General features: G+C 44.7%; 1 protein-coding gene across 1 annotated transcript; it reads right to left on the bottom strand.

Annotated features, from left to right (window-relative positions):
* Positions 1-3,735: 3,735 nt before the first annotated feature.
* Positions 3,736-27,128, bottom strand: LOC125641109 (flavin-containing monooxygenase 5-like). Its single transcript, XM_048860557.2, has 8 exons — positions 26,996-27,128; positions 22,772-22,960; positions 19,768-19,930; positions 18,377-18,519; positions 16,688-16,887; positions 14,162-14,517; positions 12,333-12,405; positions 3,736-6,607 (listed from the first exon to the last, which is right to left on the bottom strand). Exons 1-8 carry the CDS (start codon positions 27,125-27,127, stop codon positions 6,253-6,255), a joined length of 1,611 nt encoding a protein of 536 aa, XP_048716514.1. The 5' UTR covers position 27,128; the 3' UTR covers positions 3,736-6,252.
* Between the last annotated feature and the right edge of the window lie 816 nt (positions 27,129-27,944).

The raw sequence follows: 27,944 nt of genomic DNA on the forward strand, positions 1-27,944 counted from the left end.
TTTTCAGCAACGATTTCTTTTTGATTTTGGGGACTTCAAAAAGCCACTCACATTTAGTGACCTCTGCTTATTAGTCATCTTGCTCTTACACACATTTTTAAGACGTTGCTAAAAGTAATTACTTTTTTTTGGTATGCTTGACTGGCCCTAACATGCGCCCGTCTCCCTGCACTGGGAAACGCCTCCCAGCTGCAGCCTAGCCTGAGGCTCAGAAACGACAAGGCAGAGCTGCTGGACTGCAGCTTTCTGAAGTGCCAGAGCGTAGCGCCATCCTGGATTTCAGGTGACACTCCAGGCTGCTCTGACAGCACTACACACCAGTGTACAAGAGGCAGTGCTGTGTGTTATGAGCATGTGCGATAGCCACCTAGGGGTAAATAGTTAATAGATAAACGTGGCAGTAGATGGTGCTCAAGAAAAGGTAGCTTAGTTCCTGGGTTTTATAGGCATGATGAAATCTGGAGCTCTTGTAAATTGCTTCCTCTGTGCAGCTCTGTACAATGGCGCCCAGCACTGTATGCAGTATAGGGCTGCTTCCCCTTGTTGGCTAGGTTGTGAATCAGGAGTCTCCCATGAAGTCAATGGAGTGACACTGGAGTAAGTCAGATCAGAAGCAGGCTGTGTACGTCCGAAAATCAATAGCCAGGCCCCAGGGCTTTGGAAAGTTACCATAGGCCACAGCATATTCAGATTTCTTCCTAGGTGATCATAAATAGGTGTCTGCATAGCCTCCGCCTTCTCTTTCCTAGTATATTGATGGGCTGAGGGAAATCCTTATCCTGTTAGCACTTTGAAATCTAATGTCACTCATGGACAATAAAGGCCTAACTCTGATATTGTGCAAAGTTATAGGGTTCTACCTGGGTGATGACAAAGAATAGTATTATTGAGACACACAATATGGCTGGGCAGGTCCATCTGCCGGGATTGAACCTGGGAACGTGTGGATCTGAAAACAAAAGCCTCTACTCCTTGAGCTAAAGGACCACCTGCCTCAGCCCAGAGGCAGCAGCAAACTCAAACCTCTTTAGGTAGTCCAGCCCCTAGGGGGAGACAGATGCTTGGTCAGTGTATTACACAAAGCAGCAGAGGTTTGGTCTACGACCATTGTCCACACTGGTCAACCTTTTATAAGTCTGTATAATAGTCTCCATCTTCTTGCAATGTTGGTGATCATGACAGCTGCTGGAGGTAACTTAACCAGACCCGAGCAGTGAGAATATTTTGTATTCACATGGAATGATTCTTTGGGGCTCTCAAAGCATTTTGCAGTTGCTAATGAGTGACGCTTCAGAATACTCTGGTGGATATTTTTACATGTGCTTTACAGCTGAGAAAAACAAGCAGAGAGTAGTTAAGTGACCGTCTCATGGTCACACAGCAAAGCAGTGGCATAGCTGTCCCTAGACTGAGCTTTCTATAACCTGAACAAGAAGACGAACCACAGATTCCATGGAGTCGACTAGGAACCATGCTACCGCCCATCTATTTTAGGTGATGGGTGGCTGCACAAAAATATAAGGTAGACAGGCAGATTTGGGAAAAAAAGCCAGGGATCCTGACTTCCATTTTGCTGCTCTGCTCACAAGACCATACGTCCCTTCTAATAGGGCACCGCTGAACAAGAAAATTTTCCCCATGTCACAAGACTGGGAAGCTTTTTGTTTGTTTCCTTCTTTCCGCCACATAGCTCAGCTCAGGTGCATTATCTGCTTTATAACGTGATTCCTTCTTTACATTTTGAAACTGCTCCAGACCAATGCAGGGGCAGATGGCAAGTGGCTTATATCTGCCTCATTTGGGAGGTGCTGAGACCCTAGCAACTCTATATCAATGGCTTTAGCAGGGGTGGAGAAATCCCAGGGTATGAAAATGACCTGGACATGCCTCCTCCTGCCCCTGATGTGCTCAGAGCCTGCCAAGACAGTAGCTCAGCTACAGCCCCATCTTCCTACCCAATTCATATAGCAGAGAGGTATCCTGTATATGGTGTGCAGGGGATATTTTTGTGGCTGACGTGATATATTCAGGTTGCTTGAATCTCAACTTTAACTACAAAATAAAAAGTAAGTTTCTAATCCTTGTGGATGCACAGATACTTTCCAACCATAACCTGAGTATCTGCCTGAGTCTGCAGGCAGGTGGACCAATGGCTTAGAGGAGTGGATGCCCCTCTCCCCTAATGATCTCATTGTCACATCAGCTCTAAAGCCCAATGGTGACCCCACACTGCTGCTCATTTTAGGAACTAGCCTGAGCAAAAGGGGCTGGGTGAGAAGCCAAGCAGGGTGGGGCTTGGGATTTGCTTCAAGGAAGGACATGCAGAGGGAAGAACAGAGGAGAAATGGGGAAAGGAAAGAACCAGCTAAAGGAAGATGAGGAAGGAAGAGGAACAATAGGCAGGAGTAGCAGTGGCCTAGCGGGACTCAGATTGTTCCCTGAGTGATGAATGTGCTGCCGATAAGGGGCTGGAAGTTAACTGAATGTTTGTTACTTTGTAGCGGTCATATTCAGCCCTAGATCAGCTGGCCCCTGAGTGACATGCTGGGGCATTCTGCTGCAGATGGTGGGCAGTGTGCACTAATATGATAGTTCGAATACAGCACTTATCCGTCAATCTCAAAGCACTTTACACTGGTCACTCTCATTAACCCCTTTGACAGATGGGGCAAGTGCGGCAGAGGGGGGCAAAGTGATTTGCCCAGGGTCAGCCAGTGGTGAGTGGGAACAGAACACACTTCACTTCAGTCCCAGACTAGTGCCCTAGCCCCTAGGTCACACTGCCTTTCTTGTAGCTCCTCCTCCCCAACTGAAACCATGGCCTGTAGGTCACTATCACACATGGAACCTGTCCCTCTCCTCCCAATCAGCCAGACACCTGTTCTCTAGCACCTGCATTTGGTCTGTTCTATGCAGGTTCTCAGGCTGTGCTTGTCACTGTAGTATCCAAGGTGCTCAGAAATGTCCCGATTGCTGCTGGGAAATGTTAGCAGAACAGAAGTTTCTGATGTCCATTTCCCTTCCTCTTAGTACGTGTCTACACTGTGGTTGGGAGCAAGCCTCCCAGCCTGGGCAGACAGACTCGAACTAGCAGGTTAAAAATGTCAGTAAGGTTTCTCCTGACCTGATCAGTAGGGGCTCAGGTGGGCTCGAGACCCAGAGTGCCCATAGTACTATTCTAATGCACTACGTCAGCACCACTGTCTACCTGATCTGGGAGACTCACTCCCTGCTGCACTGTAGACAGACCCTTAAAGACCCTGGTTGGCCCAGCGAGCTTCAAGCTCTGAGATGGGCAGGATGGCTCCCAGTGGCTGGAGGAGGCCAGTCATAGCCAGTGCAGGCTAGCTAGATGTGGAGGAAAGATGAACCGATACAGGGGGACCTGGCTGTTGTTGCTTTGCACAGAGGGGGACCCAATCTCGAGGCCCCTAGACACTACTGTGATATAAAGAAAGAAGCTGAAATGCATACAGCTTCCTTTTCTCTAAGTTGGGACTAGCTGACATACAGAAGAGTGGGGCCCGCCAAGCAAAATAGAATCATATTAATAAATCATTTGCAGCAAAGACTTGTGTGTCGTTTTGAGGGCTTAAAAAAGGCACCCAGATTTAGTGACTTCTCTGCTTATTATTCATGTTGCACTTACTTAGGATTTTAAAATAATTGCTAAAAAAGTAAGTATTCCTTTCGGGAGATATTTATTTTCAGAAATACAATGTGAGCCTGCTGGCATGCTGCTGGCTTAATACAGATAGTCTTTGTAGGTTGGTACGGATGGCACAGGAAGTCAATAATGTTGGTCACACACGGTTTTGTAAGCTATTCACAATAGCCAGCTCAAAATGAAACTACTCAGTATTTGCTTTCATTATCTTTTAAATGCTGATTCCCTGCCTGGGACATCGTACATCAGATTTCAGACAGGAATACATGCAGCTGACTTATAAAGAACTGAGCTTTTTACTTATGATAACAAAAGTGCATAGAGACACTTAAACAGCTACAGAGGCCATATGGAAAACTTGGAAAAAATAATCAGTTTGGAAACAATGTGCTTGTTAGCTATGGCGTCCTATTTTACAAGAGTTAAATCAAGTTTGGATGTTTAAATTATGCTCTAGTTCAAGTTATGCTCTGAGAATTATATCAGGGAAGTTCTCTGGTCTGTGTTATGCAGGAGCTCATATTAGATGATCACAGTGGTCCATTCTGGCTTTTCAATCTCAATCTACAAGGCAGGAGAACAGATACTTGCATAAAAACAGGTGGCAAAGTTCTGCCCCCAGATGATCACCGCCTTGACATCAATAGGGTTACATGCTGGTAAATGGAAGCAGAATATTTGTAAGAATCCAGCCGGTACTGCTGCCTATTCTCCATCTAATGTTATGATCTTTTGTGACATCACAATAGTTTCCTAGGCAACAGCAAGGACCCAATCAGAGTTATAGAGTTGTAGGCCAGAAGGGACCACCAGATCATTCAGTCTGACCTCCTGTGTTTTACAGGCCATCGATATCACCCAACACCCTCACTTTAAGCCCAACAACTGAAATTAGACTCCCGTATTACAGCCCACATCTGGCACTTTTTACCCACACCAAACTGCCACCAAAGCCAATGGAAGTGCTGTCCAAGTAAAGAATGGCAGTCTGGGATCCAAGTGCAGCCATAGGTGCTGGAACTGGAGGTGCTGGGGGTGCTGTTGCACCCCCTGGCTTGAAGTGGTTTCCATCATATCCAGGGTTTACAGTTTGGTTCAATAGCTCCCAGCACCCCCACTATACTAATTGTTCCAGCCCCCCCGGGTGCAGCAGATTAACTGTCTTTGAAACCAAGGCGATAGTCTCACGCCAACATCCTCACCAATAGGCCGAAGAGAAAACATTTCAAACAAATATTTTGCAGGGTTGAGATCGAATTAGGCCACTAGGCAGAAAAATGGGCTCCTTCTTTCATAAGCTCCCTTTAGCTCATAAAAACCCAAAGCAGAGGGTCCTTAATTCTCCATTTGCAGACAGATTTAGTTGGTTGACTGAGGGGGTGGGGGTGGTTAGAGAATTCCACAGCCCTCCAAACTAAGGGAACAAGGGAGTAGAATTTAAAGCCCAGAGTCCTGTCACAGCTATTTGTCTGATGTGTTCTCTAAGGAACTTTTATTTTTCAAGGGACTTTTTGTTAGCCTGAGGGCAGATCCTGCCACTATTTTATGAAAGGCAGCACAACCCCTTGGCTTAAGGGGAAAAGATAGCTGCTTCTAGTGGAGTACATGATCTCCCTTGATTTTGCAACGAGACCATCATTATTAGAGAGGCAAGGTCAGCAAGCTCGTATCTTTTACTGGATTGCCTCACCTATCTTTGTTTTGGCGAGACTCTGGGACCAACATGGCTACAACACTGCAATCAGTCATTCTTGTTGCTCACACTGGCGTAGCACCTAGAGCAGTGGTGTCTAGCCAGAGGGCTGAACAGTTTATTTCAAGAAGGTGAAGGAGCCACAATCAATACTTTCGGGCAGATTCTTTGCCTGCTCTGCTCCCTTTGAACCACCCCAGCATGGAAAGTGAGTGGAAACCACCCACTCAAGTCTCTTGCTGAGGGGTTCTCCTGGCATTGGGGAATCTAGAGTGCATGGAGAACCTGCATAGCCAGCCCCTATATCCTCCTCTCCTCAGTGGGCATGCTAGGGATGGATGGAAAGCATAATGTTAAAGCTACCTGCATGCTCTGGGAGGATCCTACCAGACCTGACTTGCAGTGGGCACAGCTGGTGGATCAGTGTGGATCCAGTTGCTAAGTCCACCTGTGGAGGAGGGAAGGACCTGGGCTACTGTGACCCCCAAGGACTCCACTGAGCACAGCCCATTGCACTGAGATCAGGATTTGGGTCTTTGCCTCCTCTTCAGCAGCTACAGTGCAGAGGAGAGAAGGTAGCAACGACCATTTCCAAAGTCCAGGTGTACAGAGAACAAGAGCAGGTTAGTATGGCGCACAGTGGTGAGGTGGTTAGTCCAGCACTCTCTGGTTCCCAAAGATGGATCCAGTGACTCTTGCAAAGCTCCTATTTGTAGCGTACTCACATCTGACATTACCATGACACCTCCAGGCTAGGTAGCTTTGAGCAGGAAGCAAACAATAAGCCATGGAGAGCGAGCACGATAGCGATGCAAAGCAAATGCCAGTTTAACATTACAGCTCTTCTCACTCTGCAGCTGCACAGTGGTCTTGGAGACCAACACATGGATGCTTACAAATAAGCAAAAATGGCAGCAATAAGAACAAACAGGCCCATTATTTTAATGCACAGAGAGGAGACAAGGCAGGTGTCGTTATCAGAGCAGGTTTTCAGAGCCCGAGTTTTTGTGGCCTTTAAGATGCGCTGTCTCTGTGTCAGGATGCTCTTTCTAGCACCATCCCACTTCCCCGGTCCAGTCAGACGGAACTGGACTGGTGTGCACGGGCCAAACAGCACTTCCAGGGCCAGCTTCGGATCCGTCAGGAAGAGAAACAGCAGGTTGGGTTTCACGCCCAATAGGCAGGCGAGTTCGTCCACACAATCGATGTACTGCACCTGCAGGGTAATGTGCTGGCTCGGGATGTACCTTAGGACAAAGGAGAAAAGCCATATGGACCGGCATCGGTTTGAGGCTGAATGTTTACTCAGACACGTCTGAGACTACTAGGATGAGATCCAGCTCTGACCTTCCCCAAAGGTAAAGATGTTGAGATCTGTGGCATATTGAAAACTATGATCTACTATTTTAAATCAAAGTTAGTCTGCAAATAGCTGGATGAGAACAAGGTGGGTGAGTTGTACCTCTCTGCCTTTGGGAGCAGCCTGCTTTGTGTCGCTCTGCTTTTGGGTTTGTGTGTTATGGTCCTAGATTCTTTAAAATAAAAGTTTTGTTACATTGCTGCCTTCCAACAAGAATATTTGATGTTTTTATCTAACTTCTCTGTGTGCTGTGAAACTTAACAAGATCCAGAACTGGTTTACTTCTTCTGTAGTTCCAATCAAAATTGGACACTGAAATTAATGGAAATATATACATACACTGACTTTAATGGGATTTGGATCAGAACCTATAGTACAGGAAATCTCAGTCAACGAGCCTTTACAGAGACACATGTAGCTCATCAGTCCTAAAAGAGACCACCAGCCACTTGTTTCAGTTGGTGAGCTCATGTACACTTGCTATGTTTCTTCACTCTGTGTAGCTTCTCTGAGCAGGCATGGTATTCAATGTGAATCCTTTGCAGGATCAGGTCCTAACTGCCTATGCAATGGAAGCAGTAAAACTGACAGACATATCATGATGTGAAATGCAAAAACCGAAAAACAAACTAGTTTTCTCTCCTCTCTTTCACCACTGCTCTGAGGTGTTACATGTAAGAATGGGTATAAATACGTGGCTAGATGTGTCATTTTCGAGTTAATTGTGTTCCTTTAATTGAAGACAATCAAATCCTTAGCAAAAACAGTACTAAACAGTTGAGTTACTTTGAACAACCAACTTCTAAACAATTAGCCAACCCATAGAGCAGGTATCTTCCAGCGTACATCACATAAGCAAGGCCTAATCTGTTATCCTTTCTAAAATAAGCACATTGGTCCATACTTACACCTCCTGGAAAGGGTGAGACTGCATTGACCTTTAGTTGCTTCTCAATTAACATTTAAGGAGGCAAAATAGGACTGCCCCAGTTCATGTCTGTACAGGACCCCCAAGTTGATACCCCTATTGTTGTGAAAAACGCCATGTTATTTTAACAACTACAGATGGGCAGGACCTCAGTTTTACATCTCAGCCCAAATGTGGATGTCACAGACATACTAACAAGTAAGCTGTTAACTAAGTAACTAGCGAGAAAGACCAAACTGCCTACTGCTGAGCATTTTCTTTTTAATGAGCTTGGTTATCTAATGTAGTTATGAGGAGGAGGGAAAAGCTACTTTATTAAACCTTGGGATGCTTGCTTTTCCAGACCACTGAATGGACAGGAGGAAGTGTTGCTTGATTGAGAGTTGTGTGATAGCCGTATACACGTGAATAGTAGGGCTGGCCAGAAAACAAAATTTTCTTCTTATGCAAAAAAAATCAGAGTTTTTGTTCTGCAATAGAATGAAAAACTAGTCCTTTCTACGAAAAAACGAGAACTCTCATTCCCCACTCCAGAATAGCCAGTAGCCCAGGGGTGAGAACATTTGCTTGGAATGTGGGAGATTCTGGTTCAGATCTCTGGATGGAGAATAATACTGATAGGGAAACAAGGCCTCAGTGAAATGAATGAAAATGGTGAAGTGTTTGCTGATTTTGTGGAATGAATGACCTGCTTGTCAGAGGAACTATTTTCCTTACTAATCATAGAATAACTTGTTAAACAGATCGCAATACAGTTCAGTACAAATGAGGAAGAGCTTTAGAGGATGTTATAGCAGGCATGGGAATGGACCATGTATCAGTGGTACCTAACTGGAGAATAAAAGTAACAAAAAAAGAGAACCAAACAGAGATTCCCACGTTGTAACATCACTAATTTGAAATAGACGGCAGCACAAAAGTTTAGATTTGTGCTAGCAAACAGATACCAGGCACTTGAAAACGAAGATGATGGAACAGTAGAAGGCACATGGGAACATGTAAAGGAAACCTTCACCAAACCCACGATTCAGGAAGAAACTCTACAATGAATAGCGGTTTGAGGAGACATGGCAAAAAATAGAAGAAAGATGTCAAATTAAACAAACTAAATCAAGCAAGAACACTGAAAAAGCCACTCTGGGAGGAACATGCCATGAAGAACAAAGAAATCAAAAAGAGTGCCAAGAACGACAAACAAGATTTTAGAGACAAGATGACAACAGTAGCACAAAGTAACACGCAGACACTGTACGATATCACTAGACCAGTTGTTCTCAAACTTTTTTTTTGCAGACCACTTGAAAATTGCTGAGGGTCTTGGTGGACCACTTAGTGATCTTTCCAAATATCTGTACCATTAGCTAACTATTGTAAAGCACTTTGGATAAAAGCGCTATTTAAAAAAACCTTAATAATCATCATCAACATTTGTTTGTTCTACAAACAAAAACACACAACTCACATTTTAATATCAGTAGTCTCACCTTTCTAATGCGATGGATGTGCCCTCTCTCTTCCGCTGTGGCATCCCCTCTTCTCACCCCACTGCCCCCTCCCACCTACTCCCTATTCCCCCCAAGGCCACCACCTCACCTTACATGTGCATTTTCTCCAGGGTCCAGGCACCTAATTAGTGGAGCCACGCCTGAATGGCTCCACTAATTAGGTGGGTGGCCCTTCATTGTCTCATTTGCGGCCGCCCAGGCACGCACTTTAGAGGGAACTATCTGCGGACCACCTGAATGGAGTTTGCAGACCACTGGTGGTCCATGGACCACAGTTTGAGAATCTCTGCACTAGACATTGTCAGGCAGAAAAAACAGATACCAACTGACTAGTCCAAGACAATGAGGGTAACTTAACTACAAACAGCAGAACAATTCAATATATGGAGGTGGTACTTAGGTGAATTACTGAATGGCGAGCCAATGGTTAACCCCACAGATGTAGACGAACATCTGAATGAGGACCTATTACTAGAATAGAATCATAAAATCGTAGGACTGGAAGGGACCTCGAGCGGACATCTAGTCCACTCCCCTGCACTCATGGCAGGACTAAGTATTATCTAGACCAGCCCTGACAGGTGTTTATCGAATCCCCTCTTAAAAATCTCCAATGATGGAGATTCCACAACCTCCCTGGGCAATTTATTCCAGTGCTTAACCTCCCTAACAGTTAGGGTTAGAAGTATAGACAGCAGACAATTGGTTAAAAAGTGGAAAGGCACCAGGTCCAGAAAAAAATCCCAGCAGGGATCTTTAAGGCAGACTTAAAGAACACACTAGACAATTTGATAGGCCTCTTATAAAAGATATGGGAAGAAGAAAAATTACCAAATGAGTGTAAAAGTGATCATATAGTCAAGTTGCCAAAGAAAGGAGACCTCAGTCAGTCCAAAAACTGGAGAGACATTCAGCTGCTGTCCAACCCAAGTAAATCCTTACACACATTATCCTAGACAGGCTAAAGAAAGCAATAGAGTCAGGTAGGGTTCGGACAGGAGAAATCATGCATAGATCGAATAGTAATCCTATGGCTCATCATACAACTGCTGATTGAATGGCAGTCACCACTTTATGTGAGTTTAATAGATTTCCAAAAAAAGTCTTTGACACAGTGGACAGAACAGTCTTCGAGAAGTTGCTATGCCCCTATGGAGTCCCCCAGCAAACTGAATATCAATGCTTCGATGAGAATATGACATGTCCGGTAATATACAACAGCAAATTGGCCATTCAAAGTAACTGCCAGCATTAGACAAGGATGTCTTATGTCACCCATGACCTTTCTGCTGATAACGGATTGGGTAGTAAGAAAGAAAACAGAACCACCAATGAATACACTATGGACTTTCACCTAGAAGACCTCGATTTTTGCAGGCAATATCAACCTGTGGTCCCACGTCCACAGAGATATGCAAGCTTAAACACATGTTCTTCAGCCTATGTGTAGTCAGTAGGACTGAAAATCAACACAGAGAAAATGAAAACCACAAGAATCAATACACAACAGCAATAACACTTTCTGGGATTGAGAGTGGAGGTCCAACACTTCACATATCTTGGCAGTATTGTAAGCAAAACAGGTGGAATAGATAAGGACATTAAACCATTAAAGCTGAAACAGCAAAAGCTAGTCATGCCTTCACAACCCTAAAGCTGATCTTTAGAAACAGAAACCTCCCAACTAAACTCTGAATATTTAACACCACTGTAAAGCCTGTCTTAGTGTATTGTGCTGAAACTTGGAGACTTATCAAGACCCTGCTAGCTAAATTCCAAATGTTTATAAACAGCTGCCTTAAACAAAACCTTAATATCAGATGGCCAGAAAAAAAAATTAACAAATGAAGAGCTTTGGAGGAGGATGAAACAGAGACTGATAGGACAGGAAATTATGGTACAAAATGGAGCTAGCTAGGACACACATGGAGGAAAGGACTGAATAAAATAACAAGATAGGCACTGGACTGAGATCTCCAGGCAAGAAGCAAAGAGGTATCCAAGGCCAACTTGGAAACACAACAGGAGCAGAACTGAAAATCATCAAAATGGCATAGGAAGAGACTAAGAAGGCAGTGGTGAAGGCCCTATGTTCCGCATGGAATAAAGAGGTTATAGTAAGCCATGTTCAACTCCCTGCTCCAAATCAGACAGGGCAGGTGTTTGAATCTGAGTCTCCTGCATCTCAGGTTAGGAGATCACTGGGCTAGTGGCTATCCTGGGCTCTCTTCACTGTAAGTGCCACCTTGGAGCCGAGAAAACTTCCAGATGAACTTTTCATTGAAACTTACATTTTGGCAAAGTTTCAGTTTTGATGAATCTGAATTTTCAGATGAAAATCTGTTTTGTCAAAATATTTCCGGCCAACTCTAATAAATAGTCAGTTAATAGATGAGGTGCCACTCAAGAATATCTAGCATAGCTCCTGTGTTTTGTAGGCTCAATAAAAGATACTGAGCACTGGAAATGGCTTCCTTTGTGCATCTCTGTAGATCAGCACTTAATGCTTAACAGATTGGGCCTGATTTGCTTCTCGTTTTCTCTGGTGTGAATTGGGAGTAACCCCACTGAGGTCAATGGAGTAACACTGGAGTAAAAGCAGCGTAAGCAAGATGAGAATCAGGCTCTAAACCTCTATCAACCAGTCTCTAGGCCCTGAGTCCTCAGAAGGTTAACATACGCCACCACAGCATATCCAAATTTCCTGCCTGGGACACACAGAAATAGAGATCTGGGTATCTTCCTCCTCCTCCTTTTTTTCCCTAGTGTATGACCAAGCTGAAGCAAATTTTGTATTTGTTTGGCACTTGATAGCTAGTAATAGCACCAGTCAGTCAGTCATGGGCAATACAAAACCCAAATTCTGACACTGTGCGGAAGTTGTAGGGATTCTGCGCGGGTGCTGGAAAAGAGCAGCACTAGTGAGAGACACACAACACGTGTGGGCAGGTCCATCTGTAGGGATTGAACTAGGGAACCTAAAACAAAAGGCTCTACTACTTGAGCCAAAGGACACATGCCTTAGCTTGGAGGCGGGAAGAAACTCAAACCTCTTTAGACAGTCCAGCCACTAGGGGGAGGCAGACACACAGCTGCATTACACAAAGAAGCAATGGTTGCCTTGGTCACCATTGCTCACCATGATCAACCTTTTATCATTCTATATAATAGTCTCCTACCGTTTCTCATTCTCTTTTATCTTCTTGGCAATGTCGGCCATCATGTCATCTAGTGAAGGTAACTTAAGCAGACCTGAGAAAGCAGAATATTTTGTGTTTAGACAGGGTGACCCTTTCTGGATCTCCAAGCATTTTACAACCTCCGACAAGGGATGCTTCCCAACACCATTGTGTTTATTTTTACTTGCCCTTTACAGATGGGTAAAATGAAGTGGAGAGCAGTTAAGTGACTTTCTCAAGGTCACACATTGAAGCAGTGGCACAGTTATCCTTACACTGAGCTTCCTATAACCTGAACAGGGAGATGAATCAGAGATTCCATGGTGTTGACTAGGAACCATGCTATCGCACACCTAGTTTATATAGAAGGTGCTCAGTTACTAGGGTGATGGGTGGCAGCACAAAAAAAATATAAGCAAGACAGACAGGTGAAGCTGGGGAAAAAAGCCAGGGATCCTGACTTCCATTGTACTGCTCTGCTCACAAGACCACACTTCCCTTCTAATAGGGCACCACTGAACAGGACACCTTCCCCCACTTCACAAGACTGGGAAACTTTTTGTTTTCTCCCTTCCTTTCGCCACATAGTTCAGCTCAGGTGCATCATCTGCTTTATAACACGGTTCCTTTGTTAAATTTTGAAACTGCCAGTGCAGAGAGATGGCAAGTGGCTTATATCTGCCCCGTTTGGGAACTGCTGAGACCCTTGCTACTCTGCTTTAGTGGCTTTAGCAGAGTGCACAAATCCCCAGGGTATAAAAATGGCCTGGCCGTGCCTCCTCCTGCCCCCGTTGTACTCAGAGCCTGCCAAGATAGTAGCTTAGCTACAGACCCATCTTCTTATCCAGTTCAGATGGTACCCCTAGGCTAGAGAGTGGCCTGCTAAGTATACGGCCTGTGGCTGGTATTTATGAGGCTGACATGATATATCCAGATTGTTTGAATCTCAACTTCAAACAAAATAAGTTTCTAACCCTGTGACTGCAGAGGTACTTTCCAATCGTAACCTGAATGTAACCAGAGCAGCGATATCTGCAGCTAGCCTGAAAGAATGACTCAGAGGGGTAAACTCCCCTGTTAATCACCTTGTCATGCCAGGTAAAACCCAACAATGACCCTTCAGAGTCAACGTTAACTATTGTGTGGCTGCCCATTTGAGGAAATGGAAGGGGCAAAAGGCGGCGAGAAACCAAGCAGGGTGGGAATTGCGATTTGCTCCAGGGAAGGACATGCATAGGGAAGAACAGAAGAGAGACAGGAAAGGGGAGAGGAATAGCTAACGAAGGATGAGGAAGGAAGAGAAACAAGGAGCACGGGTAGCAGTGGCTTACCAGGAAGTAGATTGACCAAGTGATGAACATGGCAATAAGGCACTGAGAATATAACTGAACGTTAAGTTAGTAAGTAAAGGCTGTATTCACCCCTCAGTGACCCCTCACTGATATCTGTAACAACAATAGCTCTTACACAGCACTTTTCATTGTTACATTTTGCAAAGGGGGAAACTCCGCCCCAGAGAGATGAAATGACATGCCCCAGGTCACTGACAGGGCTGGAATGGAATCCAGCATTCCTGAGTCCCTGACCACCACTCTAGCCAGGCCACATTGCCTCTCTTGATCTGATACCCTGCCCACTGGGCACTATCAAGCATGGATTTCAGCCTTCTCCTTCAAATCAGCTTCACATTGTGTCTATGCTGGTCTATATAGGTTCTCAGACTGGGCTTGTCACTGTAAGTATGGGAGATGCTGAGAAATGTATGGAATGCTGCTGGGAAGTGTCAGCAGAGTGACAAGTGGAGAACCTCTGGTGCCCATTTTCCTTACCCTTAAAGACCCTGGTGGCCCAGCGAGTTTGAAGCTCTGCAATGGGCATGATGGCCCCCAGTGGCTGGAGGAGGCCGATGATAGCCAGCGTGGGCTTCTCCAGGCGTGGAGGGAAGACAAACTTATACAGGGGGACACGGTTGTTGTTGACTTTGAGAATGTTCTCCTCCAAGAAGGGAAAGGAGAAGTTGTATCCTGTGGCAAAGAGCACGATGTCGATGTTCTCCTCCCGGCTCCCGTCCTCAAAAATCACAGCCGTGTCAGTGAACTCCTTCACGTTGGGCTTCATCAGCACCCGGCCAGAAACGATGGCATTGGGCAGGTCGTCCCCCACAATCGGGTACTTGCTGAGAAACCTGTAAGGTCAGGAAGGAGGAGAGAACTGAGTGTGAATAGGCTGTGCTGGGTTAGAACGGTGGAGACTCAAGAGAAGGTCTGATTGCAGTGTGAGTAGCTATACCTGTTCTACCTGTTTGGTAGATCTAAGCTGCAGTTGAGATGTGGGATTGCAGGACTCGTAGAGATACCTGAGCTAGCTTTGCTCTAGCAAACTCAAAGCTCACTAATGTAATAATACTGGGGTAGCTTCAGCAATGCGGGGTAGCAGTACCGGCAACCCACTCAAATATGTACCTGGGGTGGGGGTTGTACTCAGAAGGCTAGTCCCTTCACTGCCCCCACTGCCATGGCAACATTGCTATTGCTACCCGTCCTCTTCCCACATTCTTCCCTTCCATTGCTTGCAATGATCTAACTAGAGCAAAGCTATCTCAGATCTGCCTGCCTGAGCTGCAATCACACCTCCCGATGGCAGTGTAGACACAGCACAAGTAACAACAGCAATGAAAGCAGGGTGACACAGGATTGCACTCTTACTTATTTTGGGTGCTTACTCAGGTTGCTAGCTAGCCTGTCCTGAAGACTTTTCTGCCATATCTTCACTACCGTCGTTACATCTGCGTGCTAGATTAAAGCTAGCGTGGGTATGCCTACCTGGGCTACAGCCACACCTGTGCTTGCAGTGTAGGCATATGCTAAGGCTAGAATGGTCAGAGGTACTAGATTTATTAGGCACCCTGTCGCAAGGTGCAGCTGTCCCTGAGCACCATCTGCTGGTTGAGGGTCCCGACACTTACTACTCCGACACCATTTTAGCACAGAAAGCACCTATGTGTAGGTTTATTTACTAGTCTTTCAAATAACGGCCCACAATCTTCAAGCAAACCTTAATGTCCCACTTCTCTGCACTGAGTTCTTCAGGGACTCAACTCCCTCTTCCAGGGCAAAGACCCTCATTGTTCCTTTGCAAGTGAAAGTCAACTAAAATGATAGCCTCCTATCCCAGGATAATCACAGTCTTTCCCAGTCCGTATCTGCCACTCCGTGGTGCTACCTTCTTTCCAACGGGTTCCAAGCAGCTTCCTCCTGTTACTTCTGGTTCTTTACTTCTGGAGACACAAGCCATGGGCCACCTCCCAGGAGCCTGGCCTTGCCCCAGGGCCTATCCTAGCTCCTTTCTGGAGCTGCCCATTTGCCACATTCTTCCCTCCCTGCAGCTTTCTTCTTGCTCTTAACTCCAGCGTCATCCTGCCCCTCATTTGGGCCCAGGCTCAGTCTTCAAGGGAGTGGACCCACTTCACTTACAGTGGCTGGCCACCCTGTGCCATACCCTGTGCCCAAGAGGTAGAGTGCCTAACCCCCTTGGGGGGCTTTGAACTTCTCTGCCCAAGTTCTTGTAGACATGCTAGTTGTCTAGTGCTTAGTGCAGGGAATTTAGAGAGAGGACTCCGGATTTCTGCTCCTGGCTCAGCCAGTGTCTTGCTTTCTGACCTTGGGCAAGAAACTTAAAAGTCTGTGAGGGATGGACTTGAGCTGCAAAGTTCAGCCCTTGATCCAGAGTCTGTGAGCATTCCTGTCCCGGGCTATGGATCTTCACCCTGTGGGCATCATTTTACCAGCCTGTGAAATGGGAACAGCACCACTCACCTCCCTCACAGGAAGTTTGTGAGGCCTCATTCAACCATGCCGAGTACAAGAACAAGACACTATGCACATGCTCACGTGACCAGCCCCTCCCACTGCTGAGGTGACACTATTTTTAGTGTGGTAATTTGACCAGAGCTAGCGCGGGTACCTCTACTTGAGCTGGGAATTAGCTCCCCAGCTTGAAGTGCAAAGTCACATGTTACAGTGTGGCCAGGTCTTGTGATTTTATTGTGAGTCTCATGATATTAGAGGTTTTTCTACAAGCTCAAGCTGCAGGAGTTAAGTGATCAGGCGGGCACCTCAGCTTTTCTTAAGAAAAAGTAAGTCTCTAGCCCTCATGGTTGTGAGGAAAAGCTGGAAAACGTGATCCAAATGCACCCTAAAACCTAAAATCCCATTGACTTTCAGTGAGACTTTGGCTCTAAAGTTCCTAAGTCACTTTTGAAAATGGGACTTAAGAAACTAAGTCACTTAGTAGTTTTGGAAAATTTTACCCATAAAATGCCCATGGCTGGGAGAGTCCTGAAACAGAGGCATTACCTGAATTGAGGTTTCAGTCCATAGTTTTCATGGTTAAACCTCGCATTCAGTTTGTTCTCCCCCCACCGGTTCATCAGGTACAAAGGGATGATGTGGCGCAACAGATTTTTAAAGCGTGTGAAGTGTACCACGTCGAGGGGGAAGCCGTTGTCAGAGACGCGATTCACCACCCAGGCGCCTGTCCTGGTGCTGAGAAATACCTGCCGGAAGAGATGCAGAAATGCAACAGGTCAGGGCTTTTGGTCTTTGTTCTGTGCTTGCACCTTTCTGCTTGTGAGGTACATGCTACTTGGGGTTAGTTTCATTGCTAAGCAAGTAGTATCATTTGGGGATATCATGGTGCAATGGCCTGGCCTCTCTTTGTATGTGAATAAAAATAAGTATGTTTTACACACACACACACAAAAAGACAAAATGGATCCAATCTTACAGTCCTTCTTCAGGCAAAAATCCCACTGAATTAATTTATTATCATCATTTGTATTCCAGTGCTGCCTTGGGGCCCAACTCAAGGATCTGGGCTCTCTTGTGCTAGGTACTGTACAAACAAAGGTGATGAGGACAGTTTTCACTCCAGAGAGCTTGCAGTTTAGCATGAGGACAACACATGACCAGTGAATGAAAGAGACACATGGAAAGGGAGGGAGATGCGATACGGTAACAGTAAGATGAACAGGTTTTGCATATCAGACAGTAATTTCTGCTTGCCACTTGCTTAGGGAAAACTCTCATTGAGATGGCTAAGTAAAGATTAGGACACTGCAGGATTGGGCCCATTTTAAAAGACTAAGGACAAAATTCTTCTCTCAGATTCACCCAGTAATTCTGACTGTAGATCTCCTACAGAATTAGGGTGAGCACAGCAGCAGAGAGGAGATCCACTGAGTGGACCCAACAGTAGAATTTTGCTCCAATTTGTTACTCCCTCTTTTAAATCAGTTTTCCCAAATAAATGCCCAGGAATTCCTTAGGAGCTATGCTTCTCTTTCCCAGTATGGGGGAACCCTAGCGAATGTCTGTGGTAGTTCTGGGAATCAAACAAGGGGACAATAAGCCATACTGAATATCTGAAATCACTTTGGTTTAGAACACTGCACCTTTTCTTTTACTTACAGCTTCCTGGACGTAAATTGCAATCTGAAGACCTTAAGAGGTCATTTGGTATCCTACAGCAATGGTTCAAAACACTGCCTCTTACAGTAGACCCTGATCCGAAGTTCACTGAAGTCAGTGGGAGCCTTTCCACTGACTTCAGTGGGACTCAGGTTGGGTCCAAGCTGTGTTACGCACTAAAGTGACTTTAAGGCTAAGATGTATTTGTAAAGTTAGACCAGTTACAATTTCTGCCTTCTTACCATTTGCATGGCAGTGGGTACATAATGAGTTGCACGCATTGTTAGCATGGGGCTGGGCTGGGCACACGGTGTACATCGGGAATAAATTTAGCTCTACAGTTTGCAATTATATTATTGGGCCACTACTGTATAATACTGTCCTTACATGATGCAAGATGAAGATTCACTGCGAATGGAACTTGTGCAGTCATATCAGAGGCAGAATAGGAAGAAAAGTCTTGAGCAGAGACTCGGATAAGAACAAGTCTTATTCATACCCAGTAGCTAAATAAAACACCTCAGCACCATCCAACCTGTGAGGCTAAAACTGTTGGCTATCACCTTCCAGCAATACCTGTTTGGTTGTGTGACTGAGATCCAAACTAATGTCTACTCCAGAATTTCCCAAGCCAACCACAACTATTCTCTTGTCCCGAAATTCTTCTGGATACTTGTATTCCCGGCTGTGCATTATTTTTCCTTTAAACTTCTCTACACCTGCAAGGGGAGAAGAAACCAGAAGGTGAAACCTCAGCCAGGAAGTTGAAAAAAGAGCACTTCTACACCTGGCCAAGATGCATCTCCAGTGCCTGGAGAGGGTGTGAGAAAGTCCATGGAGAGGCTCTGGATAAGGGAATATCTCCATGCCGGACAACAGTATCTCTAGGGTCATTACGAGGGTATGTGTATGGTTTTTAGATCCACACACAGCAGGTCTACATGCCCGGAGGGAGGAGAGCAGCAGGCCATAACCAAAACTTCTCTCAGACCTAACTATAGCTGGATGTTGCCCAGAGACGTGGGCACCCAAAACTTTGTTTCTGGTTCAAAGGCTTGGAATCCATCTCTCCCACCCCAGCTCCCTCAGTTTCCAGGAACAGAGCCCTTCTAACTGGATGTTGATTTGGGTTAAGGATTCAAAGATTTTTGCCCTTGGCACAAAATGGGACAAGTCCTAGGGAAGGACAATATACATGAGCAGGGTGTGCTTCTACTGACCCTGCCTCCCTCTATAGTTTGACTTGGCTCAAAATGAGGTGAAGATTTCTAACCATCTGAAGAGTGAAGTTCTGGAACAGCCTCCCAAAGGGAGCAGTGGGGGCAAAAGACTTAACTGGCTTCAAGATTGAGCTTGATAAGTGTATGGAGGGATGATATGATATGAGCTTACAATGGCATCTGGCTCATTGGTAGCAAAAATCCCCAACTGCTGGAGATGGGACACTAGATGGGGAGGACTCTGAGTTACTACAAAGAATTCTTTCCCAGGTATCTTCCTGGTGGGTCTTGCCCACATGCTCAGGGTCTAACTGATCACCATATTTGGGGTCGGGATTCGCAGAGACCCTGGGGGGAGGGGGTTCGCCTTCCTCTGCAGCGTGGGGCATGGGTCACTTGCAGGTTTAAACTAGTGTAAATGGTGAATTCTCTGTAACTTGAAGTCTTTACTTCATGATTTGAGGACTTCAGTGACTCAGCCAGAGGTTAGGGGTCTATTACAAGAGTGGGTGGGTGAGGTTTTGTAGCCTGCAATGTGCAGGAGGTCAGACAGGAGGATCAAGATGGTCCCTTCTAGCCTTAAAGTCTGAGTCCATGAGCTGAATTCCTTTCAAAAGATTCACAAGCTCTAGGGCTGCGCAGCCACCTAAATAGCCCCCTTATCTCAACCACTGCAGCCCGTTCATTCCCAGTTAGAGCAGGTCACATCCCAATCACCACAAGACTTGATACTTAGTATCCACTGACCTGGGAAGCATTCCAGGGGTAAGTAAGGATCTATGTGGTGGCCAGTGCAAACCAAAATGGCATCGAAGATGGCCGAATTCTGCTTCCCGACTGTCTCTGTGATAACATCCCACTGGCCAGTGGTGGAAAAATCGGAGCATTTTCTTACACTGAGCACACTCGTCTAGAAGAAAAGCAGACAGCCCCTTACTTTGGTTTGGCTTTATTTTGTTCCTCTATTCATGCTGAAGCATGCGGTATGAGAAAGCCAAGATACCACATACTCAAAGGAGAAGCCACATACCCAAAGCCCGTCAGGCAAAGGAGAACTGTCTGAATGACAGCTTACGCAGGCGTAGCTGGAGGCATGGAGAAAAGTACAGGGAAACCAGTATACGTGTACTAATATACCGGGTACCAGCCATCACAGTTTTGGGGTAACTGAACCTCTGACACCCCCCTTCATGGGCTGCTCAAGGAATACCCCATGTCACCTCCATCTGGGAAGAGACCCGCGTCCTTCCTAAAAAACCATGAACAGCCCGTCTGCACTTCCCTGTGTCTCTCTCTCCGCAGGTCTGACTAAAGTCCAGCCCTTGTGCTTTGCTCCCTCTCCAGGGTCTATGACCAGCATATGCCAGCGGTTATCAGTAACTGGAGAGCGCTTTCAAAGCAGAGTACATTTATTTTAGGGTACACGCATTACAGAGTAAATATAAAATAACTAAAAGAGTCTAAATGCATATTTAAGCTTGCCAGTTTCCCCATCAGTCCTGGCAGATTCCAGTCCTTTCTATGGGGTTGGTCCCCCCTTGTACATAAGGTCACATCCGTTTGTTGGATTAAAATGAAGTCTTCTCTATCAAGTCAAGCTGGCCCTCTATATCCCAAGCTCTGATTCCTGGCTCTCTTGAGCCTGACTTGAACCAGTGTATGAAAACCACCCGAGCGGCTGGTTCTTTGCTGGAGCTATTTACAGCTCCTGGGACTTCATAATTACCCACCCACTCCTGGATTCTAGGTCCTGGACAGAGTTTGGTAGACCTGCCCAACCAGCCAGATGACAGTCCTTGGCTCACAGAAATCTAGATAACATGTACAGGTAACATTCAGGAAGTTAATACAACAGTCCCCCAAGATGCTGCATGTGGTTGTAAATATCTGTCATACAAGCCCTGAAAAATGGGGGCTTACGTGGAGAAGTAGTACATCTGGAGGGTGTGCAACCCCAAAGCTATGTCAAGGCTGAGGTTTCTTTGTAGAACATGGTCAGTTGCAATTTCTGCAGCCTCATCATTTGCATGGGCAGTGGGAGACTCACACTCAGCGTGCAAGGCTGGATAGGTCATTACTACTAATCATACCACTACTAAGTGCTTCACCAACATTAAAATTGCAGGATCCCCTTCACCCCCTGCCGAAGCACACCCTGTTGGGGGGTGAAATGCAGCAACTATCTAACATTGCACAAGCAAACAATGAGGCAACAGCACAAGAAGTGAAGGAAGTAAGTGCATCCAATTAAAACGGCAATTAAGGGAGGGTAAGGAGAATGTGAGTAATTCAGGACATCAGAGCTAACAACTTGCTCTTGGGGACTGTATCATGGAATTGTTGATGACCGCAGTTGATCTGGGGCTTGGTTTTCACTTCTCATCAGAAAAGTTATTTGTCATTGAAGTTTTTTTGGGGGGTGTGACGCTGGCAGACCAGGTGCCTGCTCAGGCCAAGGCCCCAAGGCCAACTGAACACTGACAGATGCATAGCTGGAAACCAGTCTGGCTCACCCGTGTGTTAGTATTGTGAAAATAGGTATTCGAGTTACAAGAATGTGTTTAGTGCTTGGATTTTATTGAAAGCTTGCAAGTTGCTGCCTGCATTCATCTCACTTATAACATCTGTATTCCATGTCATAAGGTAATATTTAGTGTTTGCTCTGTAACTGTAAATCACCAGACAGGAGGGAACTATTAATGAGACTGAAATACAAATTTCCAACAGGAGGTGTTATGCGCTGCCCATCAAACGAAGACCCATCAACACCAGAAAAACCATTGTGGAACATCAGAGGACAAAAGACTGTGTTAATTACTCTCCCTAGTGAAGAGCTGTGCAATTGAATTCCTTCCAACAGCTGAATCTGCAACTCAACACAGAAGAGGGAAGGAATAAAAAGCCCTAACAAGGAGGAACTGTCTTTTATGCTTCTTGGTCTCTGAAGGGCAAGGATTACTACGCATGAGCAAAAGATCCCCAGGCCTGGCTTAGCTCTAAAGGGTATATCAAGTTTGTTTATCATAAAAGCTTCTATTACTTTTTGAAACTTATTTGTGTGTCTATGTTTACCTGCTTCAACCTTGTAAATAACTATTTCCTTTTCCTAGTTAATAAATCTTTAGATAGTTTGTTATAGGATTGGCTACAAATGTTGGCTTTGGTATGAGATCGAAGGTGCAACTGACCTGGGGTAAGTGACTGATCCAGGGAGTTACGTGAATATTGTTCTGATTTTTGGTGGAAGGCAAAAGGCAAGCTTGCCTAGGTGGCAAGATAGATCGGAGTACCCAAGGGGACTGTCTGTGGCTCCATGTTAAGGCTGTTAAAATGCCTGAGGAGTTTACACTTGATACATGGTTGATGAAATCTAAGTATAGACCTCACAGCCAGTTTGGGGCTTGTGCCCTGCTACTTAACAGTTGTTCTGAGGTTGGTACTCATGCTCATGAACCACTGCAGGACAACTTGACAGAGGAGCAGGGCAGGAAAATCTTTTCGAGTAGCTCTAGACGTGCTATCTATTACTACTATCCAGCCTTCCAGGAGAGCTGATGTAATTAAGCTTTGCTGAAATATCACCACACAAGACCTTGTTTGGTGACCGTGTCACATAATGCCATGTGTGATAATATCGCAGCATCCCCTGCAAGGTCATCAAATGGGTGGTATTTTACTGGGATTAGGGGGAGCAGTTAGCCCCCAGAGCTGCACTTGACTTCCACACCCCCAAAGAGAGGTCATTTCTTACCTGAAAGCGTATGTATCGGAGAAGATCAAAATGCTCGGCGTACATTCTGAAGTAGTCCATGACTTTGCTGTTGTGCATGTAGTTGGGGTAGTCCTCTGGGATGGGGAAATCGCTGTAACCCATCATTTCCTTGGACGTGTTAATGGTCACAGATTTATAAATACTGGCTTTCCAATCCGTATCACACTCCTGCAGGAAACAACAAAACCAGGACAGGAGTTTCAAATAACTAGTCCGGAGGCAATACAAAAACGGTTCACCATTCAAGTTTGCTTGACATAAAAACATCCCAAAGTTGAGATGCTTAACTCAACCTGTTTCACGAATCTGAAAATCTAGGCTGCAAATTTTATGAGGACAGATATGCTTACAACATTTCACCACTTCCAATTCCAGGCCCAGCTGGGACCCAGAAGGGAAGAAGCAATGCAAAAAAGAATGAGCAAACATTTCTAAACCTGTCTGGCTTGGATGTGATGTGTGTGATGTTTTAGAGGGAATGGGAGTTTTGTTTCAATGGACGCTGTTCACCTTTCGCTGTGAATACTACCCTTGGAAATGGAGCGAAACCTGAAGATTTCAGTCAAGATTGTGGGCACCATATGTTTACAACAGAGGGAAAAACTGGAGTCATTGGGAGAATTTGTCAATAGCTGAACAGGAATTTATGTCGTCCCCCACCCCCTCCATTATATAAGAATTCTGAAAACTCCTTATATCATTCTTGACAAAAATAGTCATTCAACCCCCCTTCCCCCAATCCAATCTTACAGGGGTAGTACTCAACAGGACTTAAACCACTACAGGTGAAGGTCAGGAATTTTCAAGCTCACATGTATCCTGTGGGATTTGAAATTCCCCTCAAAACTATGCCTTCCTGAAAGTAAAGACCAATATTGTTCACTAGGGCTTCCAGCCGATAGATACTAAATATTCCAAACAATTTGGCTGTGCTGCATTACTGTCTCAGAAATCTTATTCAATCAGGTGGTAGCTACTGTATCTCACATAGAATATACTTAAAACGATCACCTTTAGAATGAAATCAAGACAGATGTTTTGTTTTAGCTAGAGTTTTCTAGATTGTAAAAGTCATTTGCAGCTCTCCAAAGCACAGGAAAACAGAGAAAGGGCCCATTACGTAGTGGAAACCAATATCTCTGGATATAAACAACATGCCTAGTTATTGTTCATGTTTTAAGAGGTGAACTGACCTCCATGTTTAGAAGGAATGTCCCCCGGGGCATACTGACAGGACATGGATATTTGCGACTTTTCACTTTCATTCAAGGATCTCAGTATTGCATGACCATTAAAAAATAAAACCTCATATCACTCCTGGAAGGTAGGGAAATATTATCCTCACTGTTAAAGAGGAGTACAAAAGAATAGCACAAGCATGAAGGGACAAAATCAGAAAAGGCACAAAATGAGTTACATATAGCAAGGGACATAAAAGGCAATAAAAGAGGTTCTTTAAATACACTAGGAGCAAGAGAAAGATGAAGGAAAATGTAGGTTCTCTACTTAGTGAGAAAAGATTGCTAATAACTGATGACATCGAAATGGTTGAGGTGTCCAATGCCTATTTTGCTTCAGTCTTTGCTAAAAAGGTTAATGGTGACCAGATATTCAGAACGATTATCATCATCAAGGGGGAAGGAATTCAAGCTGAAACAGGGAAAGAACGGGATAAAGCATATTTCAATAAAGTTACATGTTGTCTAGTCAGCAGGACCTAATGGAATTCATTCAAGGGTACTTAAGGAACTAGCTGAAGCAATCTCAGAACCATTAGCAATTATCTTTCAGAACTCATGGAGGACAGGTCAGGTCCCAGAGGACTGGAGAAGGGCAAATGTAGTACCTATCTTTAAAAAGGGAAACAAAGATGACCGTGGGAATTATAGACTGGTCAGCCTACCTTTGATATCAAGAAAGATAGTGGAACAAATGTTTAAACAATCAATTTGTAAGCATCTAGAGGATAATAGGGTTATAAGGAATAACCAGCATGGATTTGTCAAGAACAAATCATACCAAACCAACTTAAAATTTTCATCTTTAACATGATTATTGGCTTAGCAGATAGGGGGCAAGCATAGTCATGATATATCTTGATTTTAGTAAGGCTTTTGACTCAGTGCCACATGACATTCTCATAAGCAACCTAGGGAAATGTGATCGAAATTAAATTGCTATGAAGTGGGTGCTCAACTGGTTGAAGGACCACACTCAAAGAGAAGTTATCAATGGTGTGCTGTCAAACTGGGAGGGTCTATCTAGTGGGATCTTTCAAGGGTCGGTCCTGGCTCTGGTATTATTCAATATTTTCATTAATGACTAGAATAACAGAGTGGATAGTATGCTTATAAAATTTGCAGATGTCATCAAACTGGGAGGGGTGAAAGCACTTTGAAGGACATGAGTAGAATTCAACACGATCTTGACAAACTGGAGAATTGGTCTGAAATTAACAAGATGAAATTCAATAAAGACAAGTACAAGGTACTTCATTTAGGAAGGAAATACCAAATGGCAAACTATAAAGTGGAGAATAACTGGCTAGGTGGTAATACTGCTGAAAAGGATCTAGGGTTCACAAATTGAATATGAGTCAACAATGTGATGCAGCTGTGAAAAAAAATCTAATATTCTGGGATGTATTAACAGGAGTGCCATAAGTAAGTAAGTCTTACTGTACTTGGCATTGGTGAGGCCTCAGTTGGAGTAGTGTGTCCAATTCTGGGCACCACACATTAGGAAAAATATGCCCAAATTGGGGAGAATCCATTGGAGAGGAAACAAAAATGATCAATGGTTTAGAAAACCTGACCTGTGAGGAAAGATTTAAAAAACTGGTCATGTTTAGTCTTGAGAAAAGACGACTGAGCAGGGGACCTAATAACAGCCTTCAAATATGTTAACGGCTGTTATAAAGAAGACATGGAGCAATTGTTCTCCATGTCCACTGAAGGTAGGACAAGTTGTAATGGACTTAGATCTGCTGAAAGGGAAATTTAGGTTAGATAGTAGGAAAAACTTTCTAACTATAAGCATACTTAAGCGCTGGAATAGGCTTTCCATGGAGGTTGTGGAATCCCTATCGTTAGAGTTTTTAAGAATGTGTTGGACAAACACCTGTCGGGGACGGTCTAGGTTTACTTGATCCTGCCTCAGCAAAAGGGGCTGGACTTGATGATCTCTTAAGGTCCCTTCCAACCCGACATGTCTATGATTCTATTATTGTAACTGGTGGGGAAATGGAGACAAAGCATGATCACACAGGAAATGTGCGGGAGAGCAGGGATCAAAACTCCAACATCCTGACTCCCATGCCTATGCTCTAGCCACATGTCCCTCCTAGGTTCATGCCAATAAGGTATGCATTAGAGTTTGCTGGAAAGTGCTTTTTCTCCTCCCTGCTTCCCACGACAAATCATTTAATGAATGTGATGGGGTGAAGCGCCTAGAAAGCAAGGAGTGAGGGAAAGAGCTGATTGGCTGGATGGGCTGTCAATCACCCAGAGAGACCAGGTGGAGACATCCCCATTGCCTGAAAAGGATTCTGGGTGGTGAAGCCCTCTGTAAAACTCCTTGTCTTCCAGCTGGTAGTCAGAGTTGCAGGGGGAAGTGTCATCTGGAGGAAGCTGGGCCTGCTGGAGTTGTGTTATGGAAGGTATTCCTGGTGGTGCTCCCTCCCCCTGCCCTTTTTAATTTAAAATCAACCTTGGTATTTTTTTTAAATCCCTTTGAACGCCATCTCACTGCTTCATCCTTGCCGTTGATCACCACCACAGTCAACCCCCCAATTTTCCTTTGAAAAACCATATTGATAGAAAATGTTTGACCAGCCCTAGTAGGCATACCTTACTCAATTCACTTCCCATAATAGCATGGTTCTTGGGCATTGGTGGATCTCACTTATCCCCAGAGTCCTCTCTTCCCTTCTTCATTTATGACATTAAAAAGGTATACGCCGAGAAAAGTCATGCAGCAAGTAGTCTCCTTTGTATGGGAAGCCCACTCTGATTTGAGGAACAACACTGCTGTGTGTATTGCCCCATGGAGAATAGGCATTTTTCAGTGTAGTCAGCAATCTCGCTGCTCACTTCTATTTCAGAAGGGACATGTCTAGTTGTGCAGGAAGAACTGGAGTATTCCAAACCCCTTGGCTTACTATGCTGTCTATAATGCAAGACCCTGGAGACAAACTCAACTTACCTGGAACCGCCACAGTCCCCCGATGTCTTCACTTCTCTCAAAGCATGTTGGTTGGAGTCCTTCATCTAAACAACATTTAAGGGCTGTTAGGCCGCTGGCCCCTGCTCCAATAACTGCAACTCTTTTTGCCATAGACTTCTGTGTTGGGGAGGATAAAGCAGAGTCAATCCATCCCTGAGTAGTTCAGCTTCCATTCTCATCATCCAAGCCCAGTCTTCACACTGCCTTACCTGAGTTTGCCAAGGGAGGGCTGTAGCAACAACAGGCTTTTGAGGACTTCAGTCAAATATTTTAAATAATATTTAATTAAAGTCCCTTTGATTAAGGTTGTTTTTACCTCATCGCCACTTGAGCAGAGAAAACCAATTTGGGGTAGTTTAAAAACTTTTATTCAAGAGCATAAACAACTAGAAGGTTAACTCATTTCATAGGCTTCCCTGAAGTACTAAACAACATGAGAATTAGATTGAAATTACAATGTTCAATCTGGTATTTAGCTGCAACACTCTGAGCACCTTTTCCAGACCTGAAGAAGAGCTCAGTGTAGCTTGAAAGCTTCTCTCTCTCAGCCAACAGAAGTTGGTCCAATAAAGGATATTACCTCACCCACCTTGTCTCCCTAATATAAATCAAGCTAGCCAATTCAAGGAGTTAACAACAACACAAAGCACAAGTGGTTAACTAAAGGGAGACTAACAGGAGAACAGCAACTGGTCAAACATGAGTACAATCAGTGCATGAGTACAATCAGTAATCAAATGGCAAAGTTAACTTACACCAGTGATTGAAATGGCTTACCTGGTCTTTCTATCTATACTTTCCCTTGCTGGAAAAAATCAGTTAAGGTTTGGAGCTTTCCATATCATGAAAAGTCATCCCAGGGTCGGTGGCAGGAGTCTCAAACATGTGGCCTCCGGGGCTATTTTCTGCGGCCTGCCAGCTCCCCACG

The sequence above is a fragment of the Caretta caretta genome, chromosome 8 (assembly GCF_965140235.1).
Source record: "Caretta caretta isolate rCarCar2 chromosome 8, rCarCar1.hap1, whole genome shotgun sequence".
Classification (NCBI taxonomy): Eukaryota; Metazoa; Chordata; order Testudines; family Cheloniidae; genus Caretta; species Caretta caretta.